At 41.9% G+C, this 24,605-nt stretch overlaps 1 protein-coding gene across 1 annotated transcript in view; it reads right to left on the bottom strand.

Annotated features, from left to right (window-relative positions):
• Window positions 1–18,306, bottom strand: part of LOC126356037 (heat shock protein 70 B2-like) — a 152,452-nt gene extending 134,146 nt beyond the window's left edge. The window contains exon 1 of the mRNA XM_050006704.1: window positions 18,004–18,306. Within this exon, the coding sequence (XP_049862661.1) occupies window positions 18,004–18,180 (177 nt within the window). The 5' untranslated portion in view covers window positions 18,181–18,306. The remainder of the gene's footprint in view (window positions 1–18,003) is intronic.
• Between the last annotated feature and the right edge of the window lie 6,299 nt (window positions 18,307–24,605).

Below are 24,605 nucleotides of genomic sequence, written 5' to 3' on the forward strand. Positions count from 1 at the left end.
CGATCTGCCATCTAGTGATCATATTAGAACATACCGGGGTGCAGGTTTCTTATGATCCAGTTTTACAATCTTTCTGCAAGTTAATGCTAATGCATCCCTAAACGCTAATTAATGCTTAATTAAATCGAATGCAGAAATAATACACTTAAATATCGTTATAAATTGCTATATGTAATTTGAATATAATTATGCCCTTATATTTTGCATTATTTCAATATTGAAATATTTCACAACAGTAAGGCTATTGCTACAGAACAAAAACACTAACGTATTCACCACCAGTTGAGCATTTGTTTTCCAAACAAAGGTGTAGTATTTCTGTTTATATTCGCTACGTTCGTGTAATGCAGTCCTGTGCAAACACGTTGTAGTTATTGCGAGGTCAGGTAGTGAACCGTATGTAGCTGTTGGATTGGATTGGATTGTTTGGGGGAAGAGACCAAACAGCGAGGTCTTCGATCTCATCGGATTAGGGAAGGACGGGGAAGGAAGTCGGCCTTGCCCTTTCAAAGGAACCATTCCAGCATTTGCCTGGAGCGATTTAGGGAAATCACGGAAAACCTAAATCAGGATGGCCAGACGCGGGATTGAACCGTCGTCCTCCCGAATGTGAGTCCAGTGTGCTAACTACTGCGCCACCTCGCTCGGTATGTAGCTGTCTGCACAGTGCTATCTGCAAGGAAAAATTCAGTTGACTGTGAAAATAGCAAACATGAACAAAGTAAATGAGTTATTAAAAACGCCATTTAGCGACAGGACTCTCAGATAGAAAACACTAGGTAGGCCACTCCCGAATCTGAATATGTAGCAGCAAACAAAAAATCGATGCCGTAAGTTCAATCCAGAAATTTACCAAAAGATGAAATGTATTTGTGGTTGTGAATAAAGCAACGCTGTTTTTTGTTTTCATTGTGCGTCTTCATTGGTGTAAGACTGCAATAACTGATATTGGGCACATATGGTCTAAAATGAAAGTACATGAAATGTCAAAGCGACACATTAAAAATGTTCATAGTCTTTCATTTCTAGGCAAAACCAACGTTCAACAGAAATTAGATCCGCAATATAGACAACAAATACGAGGGCTATCCACAAAGTACATTACGTTTTCGTTTGTGTCCGTTAGGGGCGGGGCTAGCGCGGCCTCCTTGGTGTCATGGCATTCCGCCGCTCAGTCGGCATCCTGCCGTGCTAGTGAGAGGTTCGTGCTGTACTCCGTTGAGTTACTGTGACAGTTTGAAATGTCAGTGTTAATTGAAAATTACGGGAAGTCTGAAGTGCGTGCTGTAATAAGTTTTCTGACTGCAAAAAACTGTGCACAGATAGAAATCTATCGGCAGCTTTGTGAAGTGTATGGGGACAACATAATCACTGAAGGTGGAGTGCGTCAATCGGTCATAAAATTTAAAAATGGCCGAACTAACGTTCTCGACGAAGAGCGAAGTGGAAGGCCCAGCATTCTGACTGCCGAACTTGTCGAAAAAGTCGATGCCGCGGTCCGTGAAAACCATAAATTCACAATAACGGAACTCTTTAGGAGTTTTCCACAAATTTCACGAAGTTTGTTGCACGAAATCATTACCGAAAAGCTTGGTTACCACAAGTTTTGTGCAAGATGGATACCAAAAATCTTGACAGAGATTCACAAAAATCAGCGAATGGCTGCAGCGTTAACGTTTTTGGACGCTTACGAGAAAGATGGCGACTCATTACTCGATCGCATCGTTACTGGTGACGAAACATGGGTTAAGCATGTGAACTGCGAGACAAAATAGCAGACAATACAAATTCCCCCCCAAAACCCAAGAAATGCATGCAGACAATGTCGGCAAGGAAGGTGATGACGACTGTCTTTTGGGACAGAAAAGGCGTGATTTTTGTGGATTTCCTGGAAAGAGGCACTACAATAAACTCTCAAAGGTATTGCCAAACTCTGCACAACCTCAGAAGAGCAATATAAAACAAGCGCGGGGGAAGTTGCGCCCAAAGATCTTGCTTATTCACGACAACGCCCGGGCCCACACGGCAAATGCCACTCGTGAAGTTCTCGAATCTTTTAAGTGGGAGTTGTTTCCTCATCCTCCGTACAGTCTCGACCTAGCACCGAGCGACTTCACTTATTCCCAGCAATGAAGAAGTGGTTGGCTATGCAGCTTCAAGAAGTGGTAACCACGACGAAGGAATTTCCAAGCTCGTCCATCGCTACGATAAGTGCCCTAATTTAAATGGCAACTAAGTACAAAAGTAGTATTTAAGTGTGGCTTTCACCTGTATATAATAAAAACAATCCAATACTTTATTTATTTTTAATTCCAAAACGTAATGTACTTTGTGGATAGCCCTCGTATACAGCCACAACAAAGGCGTATAAAAGAATAGATGTATATTGAATTTAACTGTAAACTTTATTCGGTTCTGTGGTGCTTTGGAGCTGCCTCTCAGGGGCCACGATGAATCTGATGCCTCTCAAAATAAACGGTTTTTCGCGAGCTAATTTAGTTTCGCGCGGAACTGGATAAATATCTTCAAGTTCATCTCACTCAAGCATCAGTGTTCAAAGGCATTTCTAAGACTGTTCAGAACAAACTACTGCAGTGCACGTTAGAAATGTACTATGATGAAGTTCGTAAAGAAATACAACGTGCCGAATATGTTGCAATAATCGCGAATGAAAGCATATATGTGTCTTGCGATTTTCAATTGGTTATTGTTTTGTGTTATGTTGTTGAGGGAAAACCTGTTGAAAGATTTTGGAACTTTGTTAATCCGTCAGAATGCTCATACCGTAGCTGAGAATATTCTGAAAGAAATTGAACCATTAGTTGGCGATGTTCGAGCAACACTAATAGCTCAGAATTACGATGGTGCAAACGGCATCAGTGGCAAGTCGAACGGGCATCAGAAATTAATTAAAGACAAATATCCAAATGCAAACTACATCCCCTTGAGTTCAACCTTATGTATACGGCAGCCTCTGTTAATCGCAAAGCCCGCATCTTCTTTGCACCCCTTCAGATAATTCTTCTTTCTTTCTAACTCGCCACAGAGATCAAAGTTATTGCATAGCATTATTCAAAAAAGCTTACCCCGTGTGTGTGACGAGATGGAATTACTATTCATGAGTAGTAAAAGATGTTTTTAAAAACAGTGGAAAATCTTATTACTGTTAAGTGAGAGCATTAAAACTATCTCCTACTGTTGAAAAAGCTGGTTCATACAAACAAAGACTGCAAGATAACGAATTCATTTTTTGGCTTTCATTTTTGTGTAAGATAATGCCTCATGCAGACGTACTTTTTAATCAGCTTCAGAAGAAGATAACCGAACCGACCACAGCAACGCAAGACAACCAGAACTTTGAAGCGGTAATGCAAAACATGAGAGATGACATTGACCCCATCCTTAAAGAGATAAGTTTCGAAAATTACGAGACGACGCCCGCCAAGAAGCCACGAATTCTTGATGGGCATAGAAAAAGAGATGCTTTGGATGTGTGCGATGCCGTCCTTTCTGAAATAAAATTACGTTTTCAGTTCACTGGACACCTCATTGCAGCCAACGTATTTGATGTAAATCAGTTTCACAAATACATCACAGATTTTCCAGACAAACACCTTGAAATTAAAGACACATATGCAGGTTGTTACGAAAAGGTACGGCCAAACTTTCAGGAAACATTCCTCACACACAAATAAAGAAAAGATGTTATGTGGACATGTGTCCGGAAACGCTTAATTTCCATGTTAGAGCTCATTTTAGTTTCGTCAGTATGTACTGTACTTCCTCTATTCGCCGCCAGTTGTCCCAATTGAAGGAAGGTATTGTTGACTTCGGTGCTTGTGTTGACATACGACTCATTGCTCTACAGTACTAGCATCAAGCACATCAGTACGTAGCATCAACAGGTTAGTGTTCATCACGAACGTGGTTTTGCAGGCAGTGCAATGTTTACAAATGCGGAGTTGGCAGATGCCCATTTGATGTATGGATTAGCACGGGGCAATAGCCGTGGCGCGGTACGTTTGTATCGAGACAGATTTCCAGAACGATGTCCCGACTGGAAGACGTTCGAAGCAATTGATCGGCGTCTTAGGGAGCACGGAACATTCCAGCCTATGTCTCGCGACTGGGGAAGACCTAGAACGACGAGGAAACGTCCAATGGACGAGGCAATTCTTCGTGCAGTTGACGATAACCCTAATGTCAGCGTCAGAGAAGTTGCTGCTGTACAAGGTAAAGCTGACCACGTCACTGTGTGGAGAGTGCTACGGGAGAACTAGTTGTTTCCGTACCATGTACAGCGTGTGCAGGCACTATCAGCAGCTGATTGGCCTCCACGGGTACACTTCTGCGAATGGTTCATCCAACAATCTGTCAATCCTCATTTCAGTGCAAATGTTCTCTTTACGGATGAGGCTTCATTCAAACGTGATCAAATTGTAAATTTTTACAATCAACTTGTGTGGGCTGACGAGAATCCGCAAGCAATTGTGCAATCGCGTCATCCACACAGATTTTCTGTGAACGTTTGGACAGGAATTGTTGGTGATGTCTTGATTGGGCCCCATGTTCTTCCACCTACGCTCAATGGAGCACATAATCATGATTTCGTACGGGATACTCAACCTGTGCTGCCAGAACATGTGCCTTTACAAGTACGACACAACATGTGATTCATGCACGGTGGAGCTCCTGCACATTTCAGTCGAAGTGTTCGTACGCTTCTCAACAACAGATTCGGCGACCGATGGATTGGTAGAGGTGGACCAATTCCATGGACTCCACGCTCTCCTGACCTCAACCCTCTTGACTTTCATTTATGGTGGCATTTGAAAGCTCTTGTCTACGCAACCCCGGTACCAATTGTAAAGACTTTTCGTTCTCGTATTTTGGACGACTGTGATACAATACGCCATTCTCCAGGGCTGCATCAGTGCATCAGGGATTCCATGCGACGGAGGGTGGATGCATGTATCCTCGCTAACGGAGGACATTTTGAACATTTCCGGTAACAAAGTGTTTGATGTCTCGCTGGTACGTTATGTTGCTGTGTGTTTCCATTCCATGATTAATGTGATTTGAAGAGAAGTAATAAAATGAGCTCTAACATGGAAAGTAAGCGTTTCCGGACACATGTCCACATAACATATTTTCTTTGTTTGTGTGTGAGGAATGTTTCCTGAAAGTTTGGCCGTACCTTTTTGTAACACCCTGTATATTTCTGAAAAAAAAAGGAAGCTGAAGGGTAAACTTCAAGTCTTCTATGCTAGGCCTGAGTTATGAGCAATTGCTGAGGTAGTTCCATTTCCTTTGCTGATTCTAGAGGATGAACTTCGTGGCACATTCGACGAGACTGATACAAAGTTTTGAAACTGCTAATCGCGACGCCTATCTCAACATCAGAAGTTGAGCAGTGCTTTTCAATGCTCAAGAGAATTAAAACGTTCCTGTGAAACACCATGAAAGAAGAATGACTGAGTGCCTTAGGGATGCTATCGTGTGAAAAGTCATTAGTGTGTAAAATTGAACATTTCAATCTGAGATGACTGATTTACTTGCCAACAAGGAGTGACGAATCGATTTTCAATATCGTTCCTACTAATTATTTTGAAGCTATCTTTCCAAAGTCATGGACTTGTTGCTTTTGGCGAGTAAATGCTTTTAGTTTTATCTACATCTACATCCGTACTCCGCAAGCCACCTGACGGTGTGTGGCGGAGGGTACCCTGAGTACCTCTATCGGTTCTCCCTTCTATTCCAGTCTCGTATTGTACGTGGAAAGAAGGATTGTCGGTATGCTTCTGTGTGGGCTCTAATCTCTCTGATTTTATCCTCATGGTCTCTTCGCGAGATATACGTAGGAGGGAGCAATATACTGCTTGACTCTTCGGTGAAGGTATGTTCTCGAAACTTCAACAAAAGCCCGTACCGAGCTACTGAGCGTCTCTCCTGCAGAGTCTTCCACTGGAGTTTATCTATCATCTCCGTAACGCTTTCTCAATTACTAAATGATCCTGTAACGAAGCGCGCTGCTCTCCGTTGGATCTTCTCTATCTCTTCTATCAACCCTACCTGGTGCGGATCCCACACTGCTGAGCAGTATTCAAGCATTGGGCGAACAAGCGTACTGTAACCTACTTCCTTTGTTGTCGGATTGCATTTCCTTAGGATTCTTCCAATGAATCTCAGTCTGGCATCTGCTTTACCGACGATCAACTTTATATGATCATTCCATTTTAAATCACTCCTAATGCGTACTCCCAGATAATTTATGGAATTAACTGCTTCCAGTTGCTGACCTGCTATTTTGTAGCTAAATGATAAGGGACCTATCTTTCTATGTATTCGCATCACATTACACTTCGCTACATTGAGATTCAATTGCCATTCCGTGCACCATGCGTCAATTCGCTGCAGATCCTCCTGCATTTCAGTACAATTTTCCATTGTTGCAACCTCTCGATACACCACAGCATCATCTGCAAAAAGCCTCTGTGAACTTCCGATGTCATCCACCAGGTCATTTATGTATATTGTGAATAGCAACGGTCCTATGACACTCCCCTGCGGCACACCTGAAATCACTCTTACTTCGGAAGACTTCTCTCCATTGAGAATGACGTGCTGCGTTCTGTTATCTAGGAACTCCTCAATCCAATCACACAATTGATCTGATAGTCCGTATGCTCTTACTTTGTTCATTAAACGACTATGGGGAACTGTGTCAAACGCCTTGCGGAAGTCAAGAAACACGGCATCTACCTGTGAACCCGTGTCTAAGGCCCTCTGAGTCTCGTGGACGAATAGCGCGAGCTGGGTTTCACACGATCGTCTTTTTCGAAACCCATGCTGATTCCTACAGAGTAGATTTCTAGTCTCCAGAAAAGACATTATACTCGAACATAATACGTGTTCCAAAATTCTACAACTGATCGACGTTAGAGATATAGGTCTATAGTTCTGCACATCTGTTCGACGTCCCTTCTTGAGAACGGGGATGACCTGTGCCCTTTTCCAATCCTTTGGAACGCTTCGCTCTTCTAGAGACCTACGGTACACCGCTGCAAGAAGGGGGGCAAGTTCCTTCGCGTACTCTGTGTAAAATCGAACTGGTATCCCATCAGGACCAGCGGCCTTTCCTCTTTTGAGCGATTTTAATTGTTTCTCTATCCCTCTGTCGTCTACTTCGATATCTACCATTTTGTCAACTGTGCGACAATCTAGAGAAGGATGCACAGTGCAGTCTTCCTCTGTGAAACAGCTTTGGAAGAAGACATTTAGTAATTCGGCCTTTAGTCTGTCATCCTCTGTTTCAGTACCATTTTGGTCACAGAGTGTCTGGACATTTTGTTTTGATCCACCTACCGCTTTGACATAGGACCAAAATTTCTTAGGATTTTCTGCCAAGTCAGTACATAGAACGTTACTTTCGAATTCATTGAAAGCCTCTCGCATAGCCCTCCTCACACTACATTTCGCTTCGCGTAATTTTTGTTTGTCTGCAAGGCTTTGGCTATGTTTATGTTTGCTGTGAAGTTCCCTTTGCTTCCGCAGCAGTTTGTAACTCGGTTGTTGTACCACGGTGGCTCTTTTCCATCTCTTACGATCTTGCTTGGCACATACTCATCTAACGCATATTGTACCATGGTTTTGAACTTTGTCCACTGATCCTCAACACTATCTGCACTTGAGACAAAACTTTTGTGTTGAGCCGTCAGGTACTCTGTAATCTGCTTTTTGTCACTTTTGCTAAACAGAAAAATCTTCCTACCTTTTTTAATATTTCTATTTACGGCTGAAATCATCGACGCAGTAACCGCTTTATGATCGCTGATTCCCTGTTCTGCATTAACTGATTCAAATAGTTCGGGTCTGTTTGTCACCAGAAGGTCTAATATATTATCGCCACGAGTCGGTTTTCTGTTTAACTGCTCAAGGTAGTTTTCAGATAAAGCACTTAAAAATATTTCACTGGATTCTTTGTCCCTGCCACCCGTTATGAACGTTTGAGTCTCCCAGTCTATATCCGGCAAATTAAAATCTCCACCCAGAACTATAACATGGTGGGGAAATCTACTCGAAATATTCTCCAAATTATTCTTCAGGTGGTGAGCCACAACAGCTGCTGAGCCCGGGGGCCTATAGAGACATCCAATTACCGTGTCTGAGCCTGCTTTAACCGTGACCTTCACCCAAATCATTTCACAATTCGAATCTCCGTCAATTTCCTTCGATACTATTGCACTTCTTATCGCTATAAACACGCCTCCCCCTTCACTGTCCAGCCTATCTCTGCGGTATACATTCCAATCAGAGTTTAGGATTTCATTACTGTTTACGTCTGGTTTCAGCCAACTTTCTGTTCCTAGTACTATATGGGCGTTGTGACCGTTTATTAATGAGAGCAGTTCTGGGACCTTTCTTATATGTTGGTAATTTGATTAAATTTGCTTCGCAAAATCCAGATTACAAGTTCGAATAATTTGATCTATTATTTCTGATACTGGCACTCATGCTGTAGAAGAAACTTTTCTGGCAGTCGGCTGCGTATGTAAAAGAAACGAGGAGTTCTGGATGTCGAGGGGTAGAAGAGCGGAGTGGAGTGACAAGCCACGCCTCCCTCACACAGGGCTGGCAGCCTACGTCAGTGTTATGTGCTCCTGGGAAGGCAGGACCGATGTAATAATGGACATATGTATCGCTGATTCAATCTGGTGTGACAGTCATATTCTAACCTTGTGACAGAGCAAGACTGCTCTCTGCACTCATTTCAAAGTAAGAAAAGGAATCAACCAGCAAGCACAACTCAAAGCGGAGCACACAAATCATTTCGCAACAGCTAGAGAGCAATTGTTAGCTTTCGTTGGTGATGTCGTTACGTGGTAGTTCAGGCCAGATTTCCACCGGTATCTTAATCAAAACACCCCCTGCTTACGACTGCCACGTAAAAGTGACCGAACATTCCCCGTGAGGAGTGAATAATTGTACTGTTGATATGTGTGCGTGCGTGTGCATTTGTGTGTGCGACGGAGATTTTCGGAGTTAGTGTTACGTTTTGTATTGCTTGTAGACATGCGAAAAGGATAGCTAAAGCAACCCCCCCCCCTCTCTCTCTCTCTCTCTCTCTCTCTCTCTCTCTCTCTCTCTCTCTCTCTCTCTCTCTCTCTCTCTCTCTTAAACAGACATTTGCTATCATGTTCTCCAGGAATATATCAATCTCTTACTGTGAATAAGAAGGGTGCTGTTGCAATAAGTGTTTATTTCTGTTTCTATATATGTTTTGTTTGATGTGATATCTTATGAAATATATGGATTACCCACAAAATTCCATATATGTTCGATGTTCGATGCTACGAAACTATTTTTTTTTTTTTCTCCAACACCAATGGAATGGAATTCCTGAGCGGCCGCCACTGCTCCAATGTATCACGTATCTTGTTTAGACATGAAGCCACATTTACCAGTCATGGCCAGGTAGCTGGAACATGTCTGTCTCTTGACAGTCCCCATTGGCTTCGTCAGGTGGAACCTCAGCGCCCATCGAGTGTAAACATATGGCGTGAGATAGTAAACCTCAACTCATAGGCCTGTTTTTCATAGACAGAACAGTGAATGTGCAGAAGTATCGCAGACGCCTAACAGACCTCCTGACATGGATGGTAGGAGAGATTTTTCTGAAGACTAAGAGGAACCTGTGGTACCAGCAAGACAGCTGTCCAGCCCATAGCGCACGAAGTATTACATCATGTCTTCACGGATTATTTCCAAATCGTTGGACTGGACGCAGAGGACCCGTACTTTGGCCAGTCCGTTACCCAGATTTGAGGTTGTAGACATTTTTCTGTAGGACAAACTGACAGATGCTCTCTAAAAGGACATACCAACTACTCCCAATGATGTGCAGCGACGTATTACTGCAGCCTTCATGGACACCGTGACGGCATAGGAGAAAGGAGATATTCTATTTGGACATACCCAAACAACGCCATGAGCGATGTTTTCCGATTTGTGGGTTATTGGCGTGGACTTTCCAATGCGTCTACAAGAAAAGGTGTACCACACATAGCTATGTAACCTGGCATGCAACAGTGCTTGTACAAAGACCCTAGCTGCTAGGAATCAGAAACGAGTGTGTCGGCTTGTCAATGACAAGAGGTTTCAAACCTGCAGGGACTGCTGCTTTCAGTGAATGTAAGTTATCTCAAGAAGTTTCCAGGCAAAGAATGCGAAGGGAACTGCGTCCAATAAACATTATGAGTCAGATACCATAAAAGCCCTTTGGCCCAGCAGTACATAAAACTGAATGTTTTCTGTGGACCAAACAACTCAGAAACTGGGCAATAGCTTATTGGAGGCGTGTTGTGTGGTCCAATGAGTCGTGATTTTTCTCTTTTTTTCAAATGATACGAAGCACAGAGAACCCACACGGCCCAATAAGGCGTTTAACCTGCAGATTGTGAGGGTATAGTTCTGGTTGGAAGTGGTTTCTTGTTATATTGGTGCTGTTCCTTGTGCCACGACTTGGGCCCTCTCATTTAGGTCACAGTAAATGTGAACCAGGATGTTTCTTTCTATCTTATCTGTGATAAAGTACTGCCCTTTGTTCTATACATTCATGATGAGTATGCTGTGGCTACCGCATCTTCCAAGATGACAACAGCTATGTTCAATAGGCTTCATGCCTACTTTCGTCTTACGAACACTGTGGCATATTATTGCACATTGAATGGCCCTTTAAATCAGCCAATGTTAATCCTACAGTAAACTCCTGGGACTATGTGGTACAGTGGGTGAAACTTAGCAATTAATATGTTCACAGTTTCATAGCTTTGCGAGATCTAATCGTCAATCAGTGGCTTCAGCTCAGTTTCATATACCGGAAAAAACTAGTGGCCACTCTTCCTTGCCGAACTGAGCCCGTTGTCTAGGTTAGAGGTGGTTTCAGCTTAATGTAATCTGAGGATGACTAATGTTTTGTCTGGCATGCTTACATGAGATATATTGAGTAAGTTGTGGTGGAGAGCCTGTTCAAGATCACTCTGCATTGCTGCCAGATTCCCCCATCCCTTCCCACCTTCCCCCAATGATGTCGTGTGGTGTTGTCGGATATCCCTTCCCATAACCTTCTGATGTATATATAATTTCTTTCTTTGGGGACAGTTTTTTGTACAGTACATACATAGACCTAATTTTGGCAGAAAAATTTTACAGAAAATATCCAGAGATACAAGAGTTCTTTTGTGGAATAATAATAAAGACCAGTAGCATTGAAATAAAACTAATACATACACTTAAAAAGAATGTATATACAGTACATTTCCCATGGTGGTATGTTACACTTCTCAGCCAAAGGAATATTAGAGAGAGAGAGACTTGTTTAATACAGTTATCATTTATTGAAATGAAACCCTCTAATAAAGAGTGTATTCAACGCAGAAATCGTTTATTATGTAAAAAGTCAAAGATGTGGTTACGGATTCTGGTGTAGGATGTGTTGTGTTAGTAAAACTGGTATATCCTAATAGTCTGCATAATGTGCACAATGATTTTCAACATGTCTGAAGCGCCTAGTTCCATGCAATGGTTCCCTCTCCAGGCCGATGACGATGCTGGAAGATAAACAGAGACTTATAATACAAAACAGAAACCTCCAGTAGTGCATTAAGTTATGGATGAGCTGATTAGAAGTCACCCACTCTATCACCTTCAATTAGTCACGCTGGCTGAAGAAGTATATTGATATTATGCGAACATGAGGGATTCTACAATGAATGACCATGAAAAAGATTTTTGTAAACTCATAAAGAATGCAATATCCAGCAAGACAATGGAGAATTAGAGAAACCATCATGATATTTGGTTTGATTTTTAGTGTATATATTAGTTTTATTTCAGTGCTGCTAGTCTTTCTTATTAAAGTAAAAAAGAAAAACAAATCTCTGGACATTTTCTATAAAACTATTGATTCCAACTTCATCTTTTTTTTTTCAGTTTCATATGCATTTACGGTCACCATTTTCATAGCATTTCCCAATGTTTGCCTTCCTATAGCAAGAAATTTAAAAGTTTCATTGAATGTTTTTCATTTCCATAGTATAATTTTTAAGACTTCCTGCACATTATCCCCTCAGGATGAGTGTATGACATGCATATGAACTTACCCATAGTAGACAATGTACTGACATAGTTACAGGTTGGTACACAATCTTTTAAACAGAAATTCCTGTAAGGTTCGTTTGTATTACCCCTCACTCCATTTTCTTGTTTTATCAATAACCAGAAATTTATGCTGTTCGTGATTGAAGCAATCCCCAGATATTGTTATAAATTCATTGAATGTCATGCTTCTTTTTCCAAAAAACGTCAGAGTCTTTTAAGACCATCCCACTAGCATTCTAACGTAGTTGAAGCTGGGACATGATCCTGAAAGAATGTAGTACTAAATGAGCAACTGCGGACAAGATAGGTCAGTAGTATGAAAATAAACATTTAATTTCTTCATTTATGCCGTTGCAAAACCCACAGCAATTCTCATTTCACCAGCTTTCAGTGGCCTTGAAAAATTAAATGGGTTCATTGAAAAAAATCTATAGTCACTTGATAATGTGCTAGATTACGAAGTTCCATATATTAACCATATGGCAAAATACTCTCCTGTGTGTGCTATCATTTGCCAAAATCTAGTTCCGACATCTCAAGCTGTTTATATGAGATACGAGCGATGTTACGACTATTTCATCCTGGCTTTATCATTGGCGCACACGATCAAATCTGAGTAAGCTACATAAAATGCATTGTTTCGAGATAGATAGAAACCTCCTCCCAAGTCTAAATAATAATTCAGAATATTAACTAAATTTTATACACAGCTACTGATGATGTGCTATGCTCCAACTGCAAAATCATAAGGACCCCTATTTTTCATTGTAAACTTTTTGAATTTCGCGCAGTGTCTTTCTTAGATGCGGAATATCACAATAACTATGTTCATTAACGAAGTGATGGGGATTTTACAATGAGGCTGACAGATAGATCTATAAGTAAACCAAACTCTGTTTTTTTAACGAATAGTTCCTGTAAAATCGTGTGAGAAATAATGGCACTGTTGCATCTCGACTAGCAGGTCAACCGGCATTCTCTGTGTGCACCAATAGGCGCGTGCAGCTGCACTGGACAACAGGGCTTGTTGACACGCAGATTACTGACTTTGTGTACTTACACTGAAACACGAATGTGGTCCATTCGATGTCCTGGCGTTACACAATAAGAACCACCAATGTGCCAAAATCATGAGTGTGCCAAATCTGTTGTCGTGACGTTGTCAAGAACACATATTTTAAAATTACATTATACTAGCGTTGCATCTCCTTCTACTAATCCCGAACTACAAGGCGGCTCTTTCATGGAGGATGCTGGGAGACAAATCTTGCGACAGTCTCCTAGAACACTGGTTGCAGGGACAATCGCTGCCGCCTCCGCCCCAGGGCAGTCAGCAAACAACATAGCATGAAAAAGAGCGATGGTTAGTCACTAGGAAGACCAACTACAGCTTCTTCGCTTACAGTAATAATTATCACACACAACACAAACGAATCAAAACTATTTTCACAGTGGCTTCTTTACTGCTATGTAGCTAAGCTTGGCAACGATCAAATATTCCTTAATGACCAAAGTCAGCGTAACTTAACCAATCAGAAAAACGTCACCTTAAAATGCGTCATCAGTACAGTAGGACAATAACACATTCAAGCCTCTGCAATAACAAAGAACACGAGGCGTCTAACTCGTCAATACGCATGTTAATATCGTTTGCGTCTTCATAATAAGAACGATATAGAAAAGAAAATAGGACACCTTATCAATGAAGTCATAGAATCAATGTGTGAGATTTTTATTTAGAGCTGTTTAAAAGAACGATTTAATATGCAGAAAGATAAATAAATAGATGAGTGAATATGGACCCTAAATGCGCTTCTGTAGAGTTTTCACAACTATACTTCCAGTGTGACTGAAAAGAAAAGCTCATAATCCATATATATTACCAGTTTTGACTTAACGGCAATCAGCAATAGGCTTTTCATGCGAAAGCAATTGAAAATCTGACGGCTGTTCAGTGAACAATTGAGACAGGAAATCAAAGAAGTGGATGAGGGATCATATCGGAATGGAAGACGCAGTGCTATTCAAACTAACCTTGGAGTTGATGACAAGTTTGCCTTTTTAGCTCTGCTACGGACCTCAATAGGGATAGCCATCAATGGATTCTACACAGAACAGAATGCAAGGCTACAAAGTAGTGGTGCAGTTTCTGTAGGAGCCTGAATGTGCTGGGTTGTGACAGAGGAAATAACAAATTAAATGATAACTCTAGGAATCTACTACAATCCCTTACATATTGTTCCCATAGGGATCGCGAGGATAACATTAGATTAATTATAGCACTCACAATGGCATTAAACAATCATTTTCAGCGCATTCCATTCATGATTAGAACTGGGAAAAGCGCTAATAACGGTACAGTGGGACGTAACTTCTGCCATGAGCTTCACGGTGGTTCGCACAATATGAATGTAGATGTAGAAATTCAACTTGTATCGCGTTTCATCTCCATAGCGTCTATTAGTTAGGTTAGTTAGGCCAATCGTCTGTAGATGTTCTGGAAGCCTCAGACTGTACGGAACAACATGCAGCACAAAATTCTGTTACAAAAGAACTGTCTCTGAAGCTTCAGAATCTGCACAAAAGTAGTCGTGTAAATGGTTCGGCTTTATAGATGTGTCAAAATCCTGGAAGACTCAGGACAATAACTCGAAACAATGTCGATTTCCCCCAATGGCTTTTATTAGGCAATTGTTCAGAATTGCGTGAGAACAATCTCAAACGATTCAAACGGATTAATACAAGTGAAATCCCCTACAGTCAGTAAGAACCATAATCACGACAGTTCATTTTCCTGAGCACAGAAATAAGTCTAATAATAAAACTGACCTTGCGACTTATTTTAGAAGAAAGATTAAGGAAAGGCAAACCTACGTTTCTAGCATTTGTAGACTTAGAGAAAGGTTTTGACAATGTTGACTGGAATACTCTCAAATTCTAAAGGTGGCAGGAGTAAAATACAGGGAGCGAAAGGCTATTTACAATTTGTACAGAAACCAGATGGCAGAACTTTATTAGAGTCGAGGGGCATGAAAGGGAAGCATTGGTTGGGAAGGGAGTGAGACAGGGTTGTAGCCTCTCCCCGATGTTATTCAATCTGTATATTGAGCAAGCAGTAAAGGAAACAAAAGAAAAAATTAGAGTAGGTCTTAAAATCCAGGGAGAAGAAAGAAAAATTTGAGGTTCGCCGAAGACATTGTAATTCTGTCAGAAACAGCAAAGGACTTGGAAGAGCAGTTGAACGGAATGGACAGTGTCGTGAAAGGAGGGTATAAGATGAACATCAACAAAAGCAAAACGAGGATAATGAAATGTAGTCGAATTAAGTCGGGTGATGCTGAGGGAATTAGTTTAGGAAATGAGACACTTAAAGTAGTAAAGGACTTTTGCTATTTGGAGAGCAAAATAACTGATGATGGTCGAAGTAGAGAGGATATAAAATGTAGACTGGCAATGTCAAGGAAAGCGTTTCTGAAGAAGAGAAATTTGTTAACATCGATCATTGGTTTAAGTGTCAGGAAGTCGTTTCTGAAAGTATTTGTATGGAGTGTAGCCATGCATGGAAGTGAAATGTGGACGATAAATAGTTTAGACAAAAAGAGAATAGAAGCTTTCGAAATGTGGTACTACAGAAGAATGTTGAAGATTAGATGGATAGATCACATACTAATGAGGAGGTATTGAATGGAATTGAAGAGAAGAGGAGTTTGTGGCACAACGTGACTAGAAGAAGGGATCGGTTGGTGGGACATGCTCTGAGGCATCAAGGGATCACCAAATTAGTACTGGAGGGCAGCGTGGAGGGTAAAAATCGTAGAGGGAGACCAAGAGATGAATACACTAAGCCGATTTAGAAGGATGTAGGTTGCAGTACGTACTGGGAGATGAAGGAGCTTGCACAGGACAGATTAGCATGGAGAGCTGCAGCAAACCAGTCTCAGGACTGAAGACCACAACAACAACAATAAATCTGAAGGAAGAGCAGCAATGCAGTATCCGTATCAATGTAGGCCTAAGAACTACCATTGTTTGCATATCTTCGAATAATAAAGTCTATTTATAACTCGACCTGAATGCCGTTTTAACTGCATTCAGCCTGAAGCGCTGTAATCGAAAATGCACATAATTATTTCTGAGATTTTATAATGAGAGGGATAAAATATTTCCCGAATAAAGCAATATAGACACACACAACCGTGCAAGCGCACGGACTACAAGCTCACTTGTTCGAAATTGTAGCTCATTTACAATTAATTTCCATGATATCCATTTAATATTTGAATCGAGTTGGAAATCTTGCCTGTCTATGCTGATTGATACCCACATCTACATACGTACGTACTATACATGGCAGAGGATACGTAGCAGATTTGGGCTTCTTCATGCTATAGTCATGTATGGAGCATGGAAAGAATGACTGTTTAAATGCTTCTGTGCATGCTGTAGTTAGTCTAATTTTTTCTTCATGGACGCTAAGGGAGCTTTAAGTAAGAGCCTGAAGAATATCTCTCGATTCTTCAAAAAAATACTTGTTCTTGAAATTTTGTAAGTAGACTTTTGCGGGATAACTGACGCCTATTTTCAAGAGTCTTTCATTTCAGGTTTGCAATATTTCCCTCATACTCTCCCGTGGAAGAAAACTGCGTTCTTTTGCGCCACACTTCTTTTATATGTTCACTATCCCCTGTTGGTGCAATTTGGTACGCATCCTACACATATGTTCATTATTCCAAAATGGGATGCACAAGTGGTTTGTTATGAATCTCATCTCTAGACTGTATTTTCCCATTACCTTGCTAACGAGCTGAAGTCTGCCACTTGCTATCCCTACAATTCGTTAAATGAAAGTATTTTTTATGATGTGACTGATTTTAATTGTGAGTTGTTGATACTGAAGTCATACAATACTACAGTTTTTCGTTTTGTGACTTACAGAATTTTACATTTCCGTGCATTTAAATACAGCTGCCAATATTTGCAATACTTTGAAAGCTTATCAAGATCTGATTGAATATTTCTGCAGCGATTCGGACAGTACTTGGTTGATGATAACTGTATCACATGCAGAAACTCCGAGGTGGTGTTAACATTGGCTGTCAGGATGCTAATATACGGTAAAACATGAACAGCCAGAGTTCAAACACACTTCCCTGCGGCATACCTGAAGTCACTACTACTTGTGTCCATGACCTTCATCTAAGATAATGTATTGTGTCCTCCTTACCAATCCGAGAGTTGTATAATGTTCTATGATCAAAATGGGAGATGAAACAGTTGCAAATTCTATGTGGAATCTGATAGGAATCACATACGTGAAATTTTACGTACGCCAGCGGCGGCACAATGTGCTGACGTTGGCAACAACCGCCCATGAAGTAAGTAATTAATGCTCTTCGTGCACTATGGTTGAAAGGTTCATGTTTGTAACCTTGTCCGCTCAGTAAATTAGTTATCGTCGAAAGCGGACTTTTCGTAATAAAACTTTTGCGTTGGTATGAATGTCACATAATGTCCAGCATTCAACGGTCCTTGCCAACATCAGCACACTACGTCGGTGCCGTAAGTAAATTTTAATCGTAATAACCATCTTCGCAGTGGCGTTGGAGATAAATCTGGACAGTAAAGGAACATTTATAAAACGACGCACGTTTTTGTCTACGGCCGTTGTTGTTCAAGTCATACTATACAGAAAATCTCAGATCTGCAGACAGCATCAACACCGTTGAAAGGAAAATGTAGTACGTAATAATTCTGTCTATACCTGAGTTCGAACTTGAAGGAAAGCACACAGAAATTGTCTCAAAATGTTCAAAGGAGTGGACACGTAACATAAATACACGTTACCTGATTCTTGGCTGCCTCTCCTAAGAGTCTCTCGGTTTCCGTAAACGCAATATAACTCGGTGTTGTGCGGCTGCCTTGTTCATTCGCGATGATTTCCACTTTCCCAGCTTGGAAGACGCCAACGCACGAGAACGTTGTCCCCAAGTCGATTCCTACGGGAGGCGCTCTGCTTGACATGATCGCTAGACGGTCCTTGGTCTATCTCACAAACAATTTTATACTCCCGATCAGGTATGCTGCTTTTGGTTTTTGAGCGTGTCTTCGTAACGGAGACATGAATACTTGTAAATTTGATTGGCCTAATTTGTTTATTTCAGTGTCATCATCACACAATCTATGGAAGTTTTTGTAATCCGCAGATGTTACAGATGTTTAAACACTGCGACAAACAGTTGAATGACACAAAAAATTCTAAACTGCTGAGAAAATTATAGGTGCAGATTTGCTCTGCATAAATTTGTATGGAAATCTTATATTACAATATCGAAAGCAATTACATCGTGATTCTGCTACAACACTAGTTTTCGGTAGTGACTGAAGGATCTGTGAATTCAAAGGCTGGAGCATACAGAAAAGCTGTTAGTCCCACATCTTAAAAACATGAGACACAGGCAGTGCCACGATCTCAGTTGGAAAGTATATTACCGGTATATATCTGTTTTTCGCGGTCTCGCTAACTTTCGTTTTTAAGCCTGCACAATAGTCAAAGTAAGAACTCAGTCCGATTAAATAACAGCTTTAAAATAAGATAGCAGTAGAAGTCCTACAATGAATTATTTAGTTTTATTTTACTGCATGAAATGAAAGACAGAGAGAAAGATTCTCTTGTTTTCCTAGTTCGCTGTATTTTGAATCTTATATATTCTGCTGCTGATGATGATGATTATGATGACAGGTTTGTTGTTGTTGTGGTCTTCAGTCCTGAGACTGATTTGATGCAGCTCTTGATGCTACTCTATCCTGTGCAAGCTTCATCATCTCCCAGTACCTACTGCAGCCTACATCCTTCTGAATCTGCTTAGTGTACTCATCTTTTAGTCTCCCTCTACGATTTTTACCCTCCACGCTGCCCTCCAGTACTAAATTGGTGATCCCTTGATGCCTCAGAGCATGTCCCACCAACCGATCCCTTCTTCTAGTCACGTTGTGCCACAAACTCCTCTTCTCTTCAATTCCATTCAATACCTCCTCATTAGTACGTGATCTATCCATCTAATCTTCAACATTCTTCTGTAGTACCACATTTCGAAAGCTTCTATTCTCTTTTTGTCTAAACTATTTATCGTCCACATTTCACTTCCATACATGGCTACACTCCATACAAATACTTTCAGAAACGACTTCCTGACACTTAAACCAATGATCGATGTTAACAAATTTCTCTTCTTCAGAAACGCTTTCCTTGACATTGCCAGTCTACCTTTTACATCCTCTCTACTTCGACCATCATCAGTTATTCTGCTCTCCAAATAGCAAAAGTCCTTTACTACTTTAAGTGTCTCATTTCCTAAACTAATTCCCTCAGCATCACTCGACTTAATTCGACTACATTCCATTATCCTCGTTTTGCTTTTGTTGATGTTCATCTTATAACCTCCTTTCAAGACACTGTCCATTCCGTTCAATTGCTCTTCCAAGTCCTTTGCTGTTTCTGACAGAATTACAATGTCATCGGCGAACCTCAAAGTTTTTCTTTCTTCTCCATGGATTTTAATACCTACTCCGAACTTTTCTTTTGTTTCCTTTACTGCTTGCTCAATATACAGATTGAATAACATCGGGGAGAGGCTACAACCCTGTCTCACTCCCTTCCCAACCACTGCTTCCCTTTCATGCCCCTCGACTCTAATAAAGTTCTGCCATCTCGTTTCTGTACAAATTGTAAATAGCCTTTCGCTCCCTGTATTTTACCCCTGCCACCTTTAGAATTTGAAAGAGTATTCCAGTCAACATTGTCAAAAGCTTTCTCTAAGCCTACAAATGCTAGAAACGTAGGTTTGCCTTTCCTTAATCTTTCTTCTAAGATAAGTCGTAGGGTCAGTATTGCCTCACGTGTTCCAACATTTCTACGGAATCCAAACTGATCTTCCCAGAGGTCGGCTTCTACCAGTTTTTCCATTCGCGTTAGTATTTTGCAGCTGTGACTTATTAAACAGATAGTTCGGTAATTTTTGCATGACACGTTTCAGGAGGTTAAACATCTAATGTCATCAGTCCCTTGTTCCCCATCCCCATCCCCACGACGGAAACAGTGTGCCCATCTCGTCGTTAATCCCTCTGGCAGATTCGAATCAGATCCGGCGCGCATCCCCGTCCCAAAAGCGGACGCTTATACACGCACGGCCATCTGGGTGGGTATCGGTGTTTGTGATGTTTTTAAACACTACTGCAGTATCCTGCTCGCTGTAATGGCTTGAGCGAAATTAAAGATGTGGCATTTCTTAATATCGCAAGACCCCTCTCCCATTTCGAAGTCTTTGCTAACAGGAGGAGGCTGCTGGTAGTTTGACTATTTTATACTCACTGTCCTGCAAAAAGTTTGAGGCCCGACTTTCATTGTGTGTGTTCACGAACTGTTAGGCAAATAGCAATATATTATCTACAGGATTAGAACAAGAAACAGGCAGGATTTACATGTACGAAGGAAAAATAGTTATCTCCAAAAACAATTTTCTAACTGGGAATAAAGTTATGTAATACGATTGTCCTATTGTTTAAAGAGAGAAATCAAACAAATTTATTCTAAGAAGTCTTTGTAATGTACCGGTACCGGTACCACTTAAGTTACAGTTAGCCCTACTGCCGAAGATATAATACGGGGTAAAGGTCGTTAAAATTTTTGAAATAAATCTTTTGTGGCTAACATTACTCCTTTCCAGTTTGCTGAGCTTAAGTTCACATTCATTATGAAGGAATATTGACTATTTCATTTGATAGTAAATGAGGAGGAGCAGAGGATTTGAGTGACTTTATGCCAGTACCAGTGGGGATCAACATAAAACTGCACTGTTGTGTCTGTAATGCAGACTAATGTGTCTTGAGATGGTGTTTAGAATTATGTGCTTATCTTCAGAATGATTGCACTTGTATTTGTACCTGTGACATTCACGTCGCTGCTACACACTGATAAATTATTAGCGACTAGCTAATATAAGTCTAAATAAACAAACAGCTGAAAATGAGTAAGTACTATCCCCTAAAATTGTTGTGCTTTCATTCTATGACAAGAATTATGTAATGCCTCCCCATCCCCTATCTTTACATATTTCATAGTTTACTTACAATATATGCACCAAAATACTCATCTAAGATTTATCTACCATCTGACACATATTTCGTGAATTTACCTTGCAGTTCTACCTTTTATAATGAAAAATGCGATACATATGGCGGAAATGGAGATATCAGGATCAGCTACCACAAGTTATTACCACAACTTTTATTTCATTTTCACATTTGTTGGCTCTGCCAACTCTAAACCAAATTATCACCTTCCAACTTTAAGCACCAACAGCTCATTCACTCACAATGTTTGGTAGAAACCATTACGAAGGAGGACCCTCTGGAATACGTAAAGAATGCAGGTCATTGGACAGTTTCAAACAGAGTCAACTACTGTAGACTGAACTGACAATTTTAATTAATCAAATACAGTCAGTTTGTGCTTAAATACACTACAAATGGCATAAGAGAATTACCAGGAAAGTTGCTAATGGTTCTAATGGCTCTGAGCACTATGGGACTTAAAATCTGTGGTCATCGGCCCCTAGAACTTAGAACTACTTAAACCTAACTAACCTAAGGACATCACACACATCCATGCCCGAGGCAGGATTCGAACCTGCGACCGTAGCAGTCGCGCGGTTCCGGACTGAGCGCCTAGAACCGCGAGACCACCGCGGCCGGCGAAAGTTGCTGATTTCTAGGTTATACTAAGTAATTCCTTGAAGGAGCATGTGTTGATGAATGACCCAGTAACATGACGAAGGGGTTAATGGTTGATTGGTGTAAAAGATGGGGGACGGGACCAAACTGTTAGGTCAATGGTCCCTTGTTTCGAATAAAACAGTGTCACAAGAGTGAGAATAAAACAAGCGCGACTGACAAAACAAAACGGAGAGAAAGGAAAAAAAACCACAAGAACGACGGAAGGGCAACAAACACTTAAATGGACAAAGGGGGACAAGAAAACCACAGAAACGCAAGACACAGGTAGAAGAGATTAATACGACAAAACAGATTACCATGGCTGGCTGACCATGAGAATAAAAAGGAGAAGCCAGCCACTGCAACACATTAAAACCTCCACCCAAAAGCTTTAGGGTGGAAGACACAGAGGGACAAAGGACATGCGCTAAAACTTAGATCAGATGATAAAATCCACTCTCACGAATAAACCATAAAACTGAATTAAGGTGTTGTCAGATAAAAGCGGCAACGAGTCCGGTAACCGGAGATTTCGGCGCAGGGCAGTCGAAGTGGGGCAGTGCACCAGAAAGAATATGGGCCGCTGTCGACCGGGCGCCGCCCCGACACTGAGGCGGCTCTTCACCATACAGGAGGTAGCTGGGGGTCGGCCTGACGTGGCCAATGACGAGCCGGCAGAGAACCACAGAGCCCTGCGAGAGGCTCGCATGGAGGACTGCCACACGTTTGTAGTCCCCTTAATGGCTATCAGTTTGTTGTGCGCACTGAAACTGTGCCATTCCGTCCCTCAATGCCGAGAAGCCTGGTGGCGCAAAAACGAATGCACGTCAGTTATTGGAATGCCGATCTCCATAAGTGGTTTCCGTGTAGCCTATTTGAACAGCCTGTCAGCAAGTTCATTGCCTGGGATTTCGATGTGTCCTGGGGTCCACAAAAATACCATTGAACGACTGGACCGTTCCAAAGCATAAATAAACTTCTGGATGGTCGCCACCAAAGGATGACGTGGGAAGCACTGGTCGATAAGTTGTAGGCTGCTCAAGGAGTCAATACACAGAAGAAACGACTCCCTGTGGCATGAACAGATGTGCTCGAGAGCACAAGATATAGCCACCAGCTCTGCAGTGAAAACACTGCAGCCATTGGGCAAGGAATGCTGTTCAATATGTCCTCCATGGCCATACGCGAAGCCGATGTGACCATCAGCCATTGAGCCATCAGTGTAAACCACTTCATGGCCTCGGTACATGTCACGAATCGAGAGGAAGTGACAGCGGAGAGCCGTGGGGTGAACTGAATCCTATGAGCCATGTGGAAGGTCCAGGCCAAGTCGCAGCCTAGGTGTAGATCATGGAGGTGTACACGAATGGACCTCGAGTGTAGGTGGTAAAGGCAAGGACTCCACTTTGGATAGAAGGGATTGGACATGAACTGCAATTGTAAGCCCTGACCTGGGCCACCGATGGGGGAGGATGAACCACCGTGGGTGGAAAAAGGAGACACTAATTCACATGCCAGGAGAACTACGAACGTGTGCGACATAACTGGCGAGCAGTTGTGCACGCCTGACCTCCAATGGAGGGACTCCAGCCTCCACCAGGACGTTGGTCACCAGACTCGTCCTAAAAGCCCCCGTCGCTAGTCAAACGCCACAGTGGTGCACTGGGTCGAGTAAACGCAAAGCTGAGGGTACTGCCGAACCATAAACTAGACTCCCATAGTTGAAGGCAGGATTGAAAAAGGGCTCTGTGGAGATGCATCAGTGTAGAGCGATCTGCACCCCAGTTGGTGTTGCGCAGGCAGTGGAGGGCATTGAGGTGCTGCCAGCACTTCCGCTTTAAGCTGAGGAAGGTGAGGAAACCAACTAAGTCGGGTGTCGAAAACCAGTCCTAAAAATCGATATGTCTCCACTACAGTGAGGGGATCATCAGTAAGGTAAAGTTATGGTTCCGGATGAACGGTACTACGTCGACAGGAATGGATAACGCACAACGTTGTGGCCGAAAACTGGAAGTGTGGGCTAGAGCCCATAACTGTGCCTTGTAGATGGCTCCCTGTAGGCGCCGCTCAGCAACACCAGTACTGGTGGAGCAGTAAAAAATGCAGAAATCGTCTGCATACAGTGAGGGTGGGGCAGACGGCTCTACAGCTGCTGATAGACCGTTAATATCCACTAAAAATAGAGATACACTCAATACAGAGCCCTGTGGGACCCAATTCTCCTGGATATGGGGTGAACTATGGGAGGCACTAATTTGGACATGGAATGTACGAAGTGACAGGAAATTCTGGATAAAAATCGAGAGCGGGCCTCGGAGACCTCACTTGCATATTGTGGCAAGGATATGATGTCGCCAGGTCGTGTCATAGGCTTTTCATAAACCAAAAAGATAGCAACTAGGTGTTGGCGTCTGGAAAGGTTTGTTTGGATGGCAGACTTGAGGGACACAAGATTATTAGTGGTAGAGCGACCCAGGCGGAAACCGCCCTGGCACAGAGCCAGTAGACCACCTGACTCCAGGACCCAACCCATTCTCCAACATGCCATATGTTCCAGCAATTTATGTTGGTGAGGTTGATGGGCCACATCAAGCGGGTTGTTACCAGGTTTGAGCTCTGGTACGATGGTGATCTCCCGCTAGTGTGATAGAAAGATGCCATTGTACCAGATCCGG

The sequence above is a fragment of the Schistocerca gregaria genome, chromosome 1, assembly GCF_023897955.1.
Source record: "Schistocerca gregaria isolate iqSchGreg1 chromosome 1, iqSchGreg1.2, whole genome shotgun sequence".
NCBI classification, from domain to species: domain Eukaryota; kingdom Metazoa; phylum Arthropoda; class Insecta; order Orthoptera; family Acrididae; genus Schistocerca; species Schistocerca gregaria.